This window comes from Corvus brachyrhynchos, unplaced genomic scaffold (assembly GCF_000691975.1).
Source record: "Corvus brachyrhynchos isolate BGI_N302 unplaced genomic scaffold, ASM69197v1 scaffold597, whole genome shotgun sequence".
NCBI classification, from domain to species: Eukaryota; Metazoa; Chordata; class Aves; order Passeriformes; family Corvidae; genus Corvus; species Corvus brachyrhynchos.
Genome location: NW_008239000.1, coordinates 267845 through 278259, shown reverse-complemented (window position 1 = coordinate 278259; position 10415 = coordinate 267845). Strand labels below are relative to the sequence as shown.

Sequence of the window (10415 nt, the reverse complement as noted above, 5' to 3'; positions counted from 1 at the left end):
CCCCCTTCCAGAGGGGGAAGGAGGAAGTTTAAGAGGGTGGGAGGGCTGGTAGAAGTGAAAGGCATTTGGCAGGGAAGTGAGAATTGAGTATTTGCGAAGGGCGGAATAATTGGCAGGATATATGGATATACGGAAAAGGAGGACAGTGGGAATGTCTCGGCACAGCCCACACTCTGCTGATGATGCCTGGGGCTCAGGGGCTGTGTCCTTGCAAGACTGGGGCAGCTCCTGTCTGTGGGCCTGTGCGGACAGGTCCCACCCAGAACACTTTTCCCTGGTTCTGTGACCCTGGTACTATGGAATGGATGGATCCCTGTTTGGATTCAGGAGTAGAGGTGTGCTTACACACAGGTGCTGATAATGAATTGATAAGCTGGCAATGGAAATCCTTGAGGCCTCTTGCAAATTCTGAGGCACTGGAATGGAAGCCGTCAGCAGTATGAGCCGGGCAGCTTGTGTCTCAGAGCTCCCCTTCCCGTGTTTGTCGTTCTCCATTCCATATGCTGAACGAGTAAACCACTGTACTCTGCTTCCTCTTAGGGTTGGACTATTTTAAACTGGATTTTTTAGGCACCAGAGAATAAAAGTTAGCTGTCTTTAGGTCAGTTTTATTGCTGGAGACTGGTTGAGCAAGCCTCAAATCTTGCCTGCCGCAGTGAGTGCAGCAGCACAACGTGCACCTCTGTGCTGTGTGCAGGACTCAGTCGTATGCAGAAGTAACAATTAATTTGCTTTGTATGTGCAATTGTTAATATCTGGCACACTGTCCTTCCTGCGGAGCAAATGGCCCTTCCCCATAACACCAGCTAACATGCTTGAGTAGTCCCCAGAAGAGAAGCTGCTGTGGGTTTTTGTCTGTTTGTTTGGGTTTTTATCAAGGGGGGTGGTGGGTTTGGGGGTTTTTTTCTGCTTGTTTGTTCGTTGTTTTTTTGTTTGTTTGCGGGTTTTTTGTGTGGTGTTGTGTTACGTGTGAGTGCATTTTTGTGTGGTTTCTTGTGTTGGTTTGTGGTTTCCGTATGTGTGGTTTTCTGTGTGTTGTGATGGGTTTTGTGGGTCCTGTACATGCCTTTGGCTGTTGGTTTTTGTGGGATTTGGGGGTTTTAATGTGCCTTTAAGTGTATTCTTGTATTGGGGCTTGGGGGTATTTTGAGGGGCTTGGGAGATTTTTGGTAATTTTTTCCATTTGGGTATTTTTTTGGCAAGCTACGTATTTTCAGGGGTTGGTTTTGGTGTTTCTTACTGGGTTTGGGTTTCTTCTGTTATTTTTAGGGAGGCTGGTGGATTTTTTGCAGGGGGAATTCTGGGTTCTGTACGTGCCTGTGTTCATGTGTTGGATTCTGTAGGGTTTTTATGTGTCCTTAGGTGTGGTGGTGTGTTGGTTTGTGGTGTTTCTCCATGTGCCTTTTTGTGGGTATTCTTGTGTTGATTTGTGGGTTTTGTGGTTTGTGTGTGTTTGTGTGCGTTCTTGTGGTGTTATGGGGGTTTTGTGGTTTCTTTATGTTCTCGTGGGGGTTTTAGGGGTTTTGTGGTTTCTGTGTGTGTTCCTATGGGAGTCTGTGGTTTCAGTGTGAAAGTTTTTGCCTGGGTTTGGGGATTTTTTGTGGCTTGTGTGTTTTGTTTGTGTTTTCAGTGGGTTTGTGTTTGTATTTGTTCATGTGTGGGGTTTCTGTAGGTTTTTTATTTTGTGTGTTTTTTGTGGTCTCTGTGCGTGGTTTTTCTGTGCTTCTGTGTTTGTTCTTGAGTGGGTTCATGGGGAGTTTGTGTGGCGTGCTGGAGGCACGTGGGGATTTTTTTCCTGTTTAAAATGCCACAATATTCATAAAGCACTCTTTTTTTTTTTTTTTGGTGGTCTAACCTTGTTTTTCCTACATCAGTAGCAAAATGAATCCCGTCAAAAAATAAAGTTCTTTAACTTACTGTATGAGACTGTATTTTAGGATTTTGAAATTGCAATTTTGTTGTCTTCAACCATTTTGGGAGGAACAAGGGATGGAATATATCCATGATTGTAAAGTAAAATCATAACAAGATTGTTTTGCTCTAATTTTCCCCATCCTTTTTCCTGCTTGCAGTTGATTGCTAAAGCTGAAAGGATGAGGCTTGAGAAGACTCAGCAGACAAGCAAACACATTCGATTCACTGATGACAACTAACCAGGGTTGATGGTGAGCTTGGAAGTGAACTGTAGGTACTCCAAACCAAACAACCAAAACCAGCCCTCACAACCACCACTGCTTACAGCAACTAAACCTGGGCCCTTGGATCCATAACTCTGCAGACTGCAAGTGTGAAGATTGGTTCTGAATCCCATTTGTAATAGGCTGAATGTTTACTGCTTCTGAGCCCTTAGGTAAAGCTTTTTGGAACATGTGCGATATGAGATCTTCCTTTAGTTGACTTCCAATTTGTTGGGATTTTGGTTTCTTTTTTTTTCTTTTTTTTTCTTTTTTTTTGTTTTTGTTTGTTTGTTTTTCCTTTTTTGTTTTTGTATGTTGAAGTTTTATACACTAGGTCATAAAATAAAATGCTTGAGAATTTCAGTTGTGTATCTCTAATTCTTCCATTTACTTTTTATGGGACTATAAATAATAAAAGTGGTTAATGCTACATAAACCCCTCTAGGCCTCTTTTTAGTCCATCAAGCTGTTTCAAAATAAAGGAGAATAATCTTTTGTTATTTTCAAGTGGGTAGGGCTGACAGGAAATCTGCCATTGAGCAGTCTGGAAGGAAATTTACTTGTGTAAATACACACTAAACTGAGTTTAGACTTCTTTTATTTTTTTAGAAGAATCTTCAGGAGAAGAAATAAGAATCTCTTTGGTACATCTGGTTATTTACCTGCAGATAAGTGTTCAAGTTGTGTAGTTCACAGGTTAGGATGGTGATTTTAATGGCTTTAAAGTATTTAATGGGAGACTGGCAATTTAAAAAAAGAAAATTAAACGTGAAAGTGAAATTGGAATTGTCCACCAGGTTTCATGTCTGTTTGAGTAAGTCTGCTGGTGGGGCAGGATTGAATGGAGAGGGAATAGCAGTGATCAGACTGAAGATAGCAAGAATATAGAGGGGAAAAGTGCAAGATAAGGGACCAACTTTCAGGGCTGGAGGGGAAGAGCTTGCTGATGGTTCTTGGAAATGGTACATGGAGGATTCCTCCCAGAGGACTGCAGGGGAAAGGTGGGGGAAGGCAGGATCTAACCTGTATGCCAGGCACTCCTGCAGTATTCCTGTTTGGTCCAGTTGCAGCATTTTATTTAATCTTTTAACTCCTCTCTTACCCTAGGTGGGTGAGAGATTGTGTGACCCAGCAGAGAGGAGTTTTCATACCTAACTGAAAAAAATTGATCAGTGAATGTCTTCTAGGCATCCAGCCTGAAAGACAGGAGGTGTTGGTTTTTTTTTTTTCCTTTTGTGATGTGAACGGAAAAATAAACCCCACAGCCTACTCTGGGTAAAATGCTTGGGATTTTGCTGCTGAAATTCATTTAAGTCAAAAATATATCTGTGTTATAAATAATTCAGATCATAAATGATTCAGACTTTTTATGTTTGGTGGAGAGTGGAATGGAACTGCAAAGGCATGAGTTTGGGAGTTTTGCTCTTTTATTAATAATTCCTAACTTGAACACATAGAAGTCACCCTTCTGTTTCTTTCCATATTTATGCAGGTTAATTCTTTACAATTAAACATCAGTTTTCTTTTTCTGCTTTTCCAAACTAGTGCAGCAATCTGCTCCAGCAGGGAAGACCAGTCAGTGTTTAATACTTCCTGAAGGAGGAGTTAATAACAGAATTTTTGCCACTTAATTCAGAAGTCAGGAATGGAGAGGATGGCCTAGATGTTTTTACAAAAGAAGCTTGGATTCTCAAGTGTGCCAGAATGGTTTGTATATTTTTTCTTTAAGTACACATGACAGTTAATTGCTGCTGCTGTTGTCCTTCCCCAATCAGCTGTTGAGTTTTACCAGCCCAAGAATTGCATCCCTAAAGGAACTTTGTTTGACCTCTAGAACTTCCCACACTGACTTTTTCCTTTCTTCTTCCCCAAGAAATACTTTTTATTTAAAAATTCAGGATGATACTGTAAAATTATAGGAATTTGTGACCTTGGAGTGCTCCTTTGTTGTTGCTGATTTTTTCTGTCTCCTGGGACTGAGTGTTTTTTGAAATAACATCATTACATTACCATCCATCTGCCTGGAGCAGAACTCAGCATTGATTCTGCTCTTTGTGACCCAGCACTGAATCTGAATTTATTTTTAGCACTCGTATTTATACCTCTCTTCCATGAGTTGCAGACTGCATGGCGGCAGCAGGACTGGTTTTAGCAGAATACATGCCTGGTATTCCAGGATTACTGGACCTGCTGGTTTTTAGTAGCCAGTGGCCCCCACTCAGCACAGTGTCCCACTCACAAGCATGATGCTGGTACCCCACTGTCCTTTTCTACCTGTCCCTGCAGTCTGGAAAAGCCTTTTTACACTTGATTTTGCACCTTTGGTTAATGTTTGTTTGGCTGTCCTCATCCTACCATCACCTGGAGCAAGCCTGTTCTGCCTGGTTTATTTTACACAGCTAATACTTGTGTTTTGGGGGTTTTTCCCCCTTAAGATCCTTACTGTACCCTAGTTTAAATCCGACTTCAGGGCATCCTTGAAAGCCAGCTGGTAAGTAAATTACCTTTTTCTAGAGAGGCTCTAAATCACATTAGAAAATTACCGTCTGATAGATGACAAAGGCATTTGCCTGCCCAAGTCCCTGAAAACATAGGTCAGTGTCATAATTGCTTCCTTAACGGTACCGTGGTGTCTAATGATCCCGGGCAGGATTAAATCATGGGAATAATGCTGCTGAGTGCTGGAAAAATAATTAGATCAGGTATGCTTGGCTGACTTTGAGATTGCCTGAGTGAGGCAGTAATGCGGTTACCTACAAGTGATGAGGCTGCTGTGGATGGCGTAAGGAAGTTGCCAGTTCCCAGGGGACTTGGCAGCACCCAAGTTGCCCTTTTACAAGTTTACAGCAGAGCCAGGCCAGCTCTTGTATTCATGCCTGCCTTTGCCGGGACTGGTGCTGACGGCATACTTGGCACTCGTAGCTGTCACCCAAGTCACGCCAATCCCGGCAAAACCAGGAGAAAAAGAAGTAGGAGAAGCTGGGAAAGCTTTGCTGGCCGTTGCCAAGGTGACTGGTTTTGTGCTGGACAAACACTGCAGTGCTTTTCTCGCCTTGTGGCATTTTGAGTGGAAGCAAACAAACTCCTGAAGAGGGAAAACGTGGGAGAGGGGTGAAAGGAAGGGGCAAACCAGCTCTGGCACTGGGGAGTGAGTGGTGTCTCTGTGGGCACAGGGGGCTACCTGGGGTCTCTCTTCTGTGGCCTTGGGCACCCCGTGGAGGCAGCTGGTTGCCAGGAATGCTGTTTCCAAATGTTTCCTTGCAGTGTGCAATCCTGATGATTTGTGTGAAGGAATGCACTTGGAATGCAGTGAGGAGTATGATGGGAAACACCTTCCAGTACGGTGTGATTTAATTAAGGTTGTTTAACTATCCCTTTTATCATTCTGGGCTGGAGCAGGGACTTCAGCTCCATCATAGTTAGAGGGTTTTGGGTTTTTTTTACTCTTTTCCCAGACTTTTCATTTCCTCTGAGGTGTCACTACCCTCACTCAGCTGACAATTCCTCCAGTCTCTTGCTGTATCTAATCCTTGCTTTGACGGCCTGGGAAGGCCGGGGGTGAGGGTGGCAGCCCCGGGAGGTGTCTATAGGACAGGGAGGCTCCTGCCTGGGCTGGGCTGAGGGTCCTCCAGGGACCAGCAGAGGGCAAAGCTGCTCCAGCTGTCTTGGGCTGGAGGCACAAACAGTGCCGGGGACAGCCGGACTACCCCGGAGATGAAGCTGTGTACTTGTATTTTGGGAAAGAAAAATGGTCTATTTCTCCTACCCCCTGAATGAGGTATGGAGCAGATACAGTTGTATACCTTTTTATCTCCATGCCTGATGCAATTTTCTTCCCTGTTTTGGTTTGTTTTTGCCCCACCATGGCTGGTTCTTCCGTTTCCCTTACTTGTTACACACTGAAACATGGTTCTGTTACAAAAAGTGGCCTTTTGTTACCTGGTGCTTTGTGCAGTATTAGTTTGGTGAGTATTTGGGAAATGGAGCCGTTCCCTCAGATCTTGCCGATCATATCTGGTGCCTCAGTGGGTAACTTCTTGCAAGGTTTAACCTGGACAGCCTTTTCCATGTGCACAAAGTTTACTTGACCTGTTGGTTCCAGTCTGTGTATGCACCAAAGTAATTTTTGAAATTACTGTGGAAAAACCACAGTTTCTTGAAAAAATTAAGCAAGATGAAATTAATTTCCCATTTCTTACTGATTTACGCAGTCTTCCTTTTCCTTTACTGTCTTCCTTTTATGCCTATTCCTTCTCTCTTTGCCACTGGCTGCCAGGATTAAAGGTGAACGCCTTTCTCTCCAACTCTCATCACCTCCTGACCCACCAGCATGTCTGAAACTCTCCAGCTCTGATCCGTGTCCTTTTGCAAGGCTCTTACTGATGGAACAACCAGAGTAACATGATCAGAATCAAGGCAAAATATTGCAAGTTGTTTGGGTGTTGAAACATGCAGCTGTGTAGCCTAATTGGGTTTAGGCTGCTGCTGTAGATGTGTTTCTATAGCCCCCTCTTGCCCTCAGGACAACTATACATAGGTACAGCCGCAGTGGAGAGCGGGTCATCCGCAGCTTCCAGCAGGGAGACACACGCAGAGCCACTTTGCAGCTTTTAAGCCTTAATTTGGCACCATCTCCCCTGTTTCAGGTGCCGTGATTACCACTCCTGTGCTGTATTTCATATCCCATTTGTTGTCCGAGTGTTTTACCATGGGCACGTAGCTTGTTGCTGGGTTGGAATCTTGCCTTTAGGGAGACATGACAGTGCCTCCCACTCTTTTAAGCTTCTACTGTCTTGCTTTGTTGGTTGGGAGCTCCACATTTATTTTGTCCTAGATTAAGTGTATATAAATATATATATATATAAAGATACAATTTCTTTTGTTGTGCAAAAGCAACAATATTAAGGGAAATTCAAATGGATCAAAGCAACTGGTAGCTGGGTGGTGCATGCAGAAGAGAGAGCCTTTCCTTGGGGAGCTTCCTGAGGAGTTTTTATTGGAAAGGGGCGGCTGGAGCGTTCACAATGGGGGAGGTATGGCTGTGAGAGGTAATAACTGTTCTGCTGGCATTCTGCACTGGAAAGAGACAGCTTGCCCAGAAAATCGTCTCTGTCTCCACTCTCCCAGTGGGAAGGCTGCTGGATGGCAGACAGTGTGTCCTGCTGTGTGGGCAGATGTTCATCAACCTGTCTCACCACAGTGGTTCTGATTTTGGCCTTTCCAAATCTCCATGGCTGCCTCATCCAGAGAGGTCCTGACCCACATTCAAAGGGTTAATTTTAAGACTAGTTTTTTTGAGTTTTTTTCCTCATGTCTCAGCCCTGTCTGGCTTTAGCTGTGATGGGGATGAGAAGTGACAGTGTGCCACAGGGGACCTGTTCTCCTGGGGTTTGCATCATGCCTAAAGGCAGACCGGAAGCCTCCGGAGAGGAGACGACTCGCCAGACTGCTCTGACAACACCAGCTTGATCAAGCAACTCTGCTTCCCAATGAAATCAGCTTTCCAGTTTTTTGGCCTTCACCTCTCCTAGCATACCACGATGTTTCCTGAGAAGGACATGATGGTGGCTCTATGCAAAGGCAGGGCAGACCCTTCTGCAGAGAGCTGCACATGCAGCCAAGGGCCATGGAGAGTCTGACTGATACTTGTGGGCTCAGCAAGCTGGCTCCATTGTGTGACTGCAGTGAGTGTCTCTCGGGAACATCCCGTGTCTGCTGTGGAAAAGGCAAGGAGCTATTGCGTCAGAGAGAAGAGATGTTATTTTACAGTGAGATGGCTCTGCTGTAGATGCTCTCAAACAGCTCACAGGGGTCTCATGGACTGAGTGGCTATGTCAGATGTGTTGCTGTGGCCAAATACAGATATTTCCAAATTAATATGGCTATTAAATAGTTACATGAGATAATAGCCATCTGAGAAGCATACATGACAAAAATCTAGTGAGACCAAATACTTGCTTAGAGTTTTTTGGTCTGATTTTTTAAATGCAGCAGTTCAAGAAGCCTTTCACCCAGCACAGGAGTCTCTTCTGCTATTTTGAAGCTTAGCACAGAAAGTTGATGCAGAGTAATATAGATGCAGCTTCTAAAGTATATCTTCTGCATAATATCAAAAGCAAAATGGGGATCTTGACATTTGGACAGGACAAGACAAAAGAATAAAGCCAGTCTGCGGCTTTCAGTATCAACGTACAAAGCCCAGCATAATGTGACACTAATCTATGCAATAGCACAGGCAGCTTGAGGCCCATCAGGTCCATCCGATGAGGTTCTGCCACCATCCCATCTGTTTTGTATTCATCTGTCACTGAGACTCGGAGCCACTGGAGAGGAAAAAGGACTGGCAATGTCATGCCGTGGTTTTTCAACATCATTACAAGCAGTGTGGGAATTGCTAGGGGTTGTTTCCTGGTGCTTGTCAGGGGCATACAAATGGGGAAAACCCACTAGATCTATAAATACCACTCCATCTTAGGAGTAAACACTGTTGTTATCCATCAGGATTTTTAGACCAAAAGCTACAGTTACATCATGTTTCAGCACTTCGTGAACTAGAGGAGATGATGGATGTTGGGCTTGGTGTGTTGTCTTCTTCCTGCTAGAGTCTGAATCCTGCTGTACAGTACAGACTCCTTAGCTGCAGTGTGCTGGTATCACTCCATGCACTTGTCTTAAAGCAAACTGGATGAAGATTTGGCTAACAGCAGATGTTAAAAGGAAGAACAAGTCAGAGCAGCCATATACCCAGTGGGACTGAGGTTTCCTTGAACTCAGCACACATCTCCAGCAGCTGGCACTTGGAAGAGGAAAAAAATGGGGAAAACAGATGCTGAAAGTTCCCTGAAATAGCCCCATGGCCTCTGGAGTCCAAAGTACGTCTTTTAACTCCTGCTTATTATCCCTTCTAGTAGGCTCTTTTCCAGTCCTTACTGAAGAGTAAATGCTTTTTCTGTGTATTCCCTGCGGGCTGCCCTACTTTACATCATCACCTTGGAGATAGAAAACACAGTCCTTGTGGAATCTGCTTGTCACGATTCCTACTTTTCTTGATCAGAGGTGAGGAAGTGAAGCCCAGAGCCCGCTGCAATCCCTGGGCAGCCCCAGTTCAGCTCTGCGTGGCGGGGGCTGCGGCTTTGGGAGGTGAACGCACCAGGCACAGAGAAGTATTTCGGGCATTCCTCGCAGGTTCTGGCACGGCTCGCCGCTCCGACCCTTTCTGTGGCGCCTTTGTTCTCCGGCAGTTTCCATGGTGCTCCCGCTTTGTGTGCAGACCTGTCTGCAGGCAGCACTCTTCTCCTTCCCGCCGCACCGGCTGATTTCCCGAGGCGGCGCATCGCACTGCGTGCCCGTGCTGCAGAGCTGCCAGGCATCAGCCACACAGACATCCTGCAGCCTGGCTCACTGGCAGACCTTTGGGAAGTATGGCTTGATGGTTTTTAACAGAATTGAGTGATTATAGGTGAGAATTCAGCTCAGCTTTTTGCCTGTCACGTTTAGCAAAATCAGAAGAGGGCTCTTATCCAGAGGGGTTGTTGCTGTAAAATGAAAAAGCAATAGAGGCATGACAAGAAGGAGCAGCCATGCTGCTTGCTGCAGCACTCAAATTTTGTCTTCATCTGGCACGGGCGTGACAGCTGATGATCTGCAGATGTAACACACAGCATCGTTCCCCTCACACAGTGACTGGCAAGGATGAGGTCGAGCTCCTTTATCTGTTACCTCGCTGTTAATTCTCTGCTGATTGTTCTGATACCAGGGCACTGACCACCCTGAGCGGCATCAGCAGGCAGGAAGTCGTGGTCCTTATGTCAGGTACAAAGTCAGGAGGCTCAGTAACCTGGTCTCTGGTATTTGTGCCCAGGAATAATATCCCTCGGGAAACCCTGAGCTCTGAGCTTGCTCACAGGATCACAGTAGAGTGCTTAGAGCCTGATACTAGAAATATTTCACTGAGAAAACCAGTTCCATGAATGTTCGGGGCAGTTCATCCAAAAGGAACTGGAGTGTAAAATCACTGCCCAAGTGGAAAAGCAGGTGAAAGGGCAAAGCTGTGCCAAGGGGAGATTCTAACTCTAGGCAGAGGGGAGAGCACTCTAACTGATGGGAACAAGGCTGGAGGTCTGTTAGCAGGCTGTGTACAGGAATGAACTTTAATCCAGGATCTGCAGATATCAATGAGAAATGGAACAATATTAGAGTTAATATCGAAATATAGAAACAATCTCTTCAAGGACACAA

At 45.0% G+C, this 10415-nt stretch overlaps 1 protein-coding gene across 1 annotated transcript in view; it reads left to right on the top strand.

The window, feature by feature from the left end:
• The window catches only part of LARP7 (La ribonucleoprotein domain family member 7), a 19554-nt gene extending 16947 nt beyond the window's left edge, over nucleotides 1–2607 (top strand). Inside the window, exon 12 of the mRNA XM_008637391.2 lies at nucleotides 2073–2607. Within this exon, the coding sequence (XP_008635613.1) occupies nucleotides 2073–2153 (81 nt within the window). The 3' untranslated portion in view covers nucleotides 2154–2607. The remainder of the gene's footprint in view (nucleotides 1–2072) is intronic.
• The last annotated feature ends 7808 nt before the right edge of the window (nucleotides 2608–10415 follow it).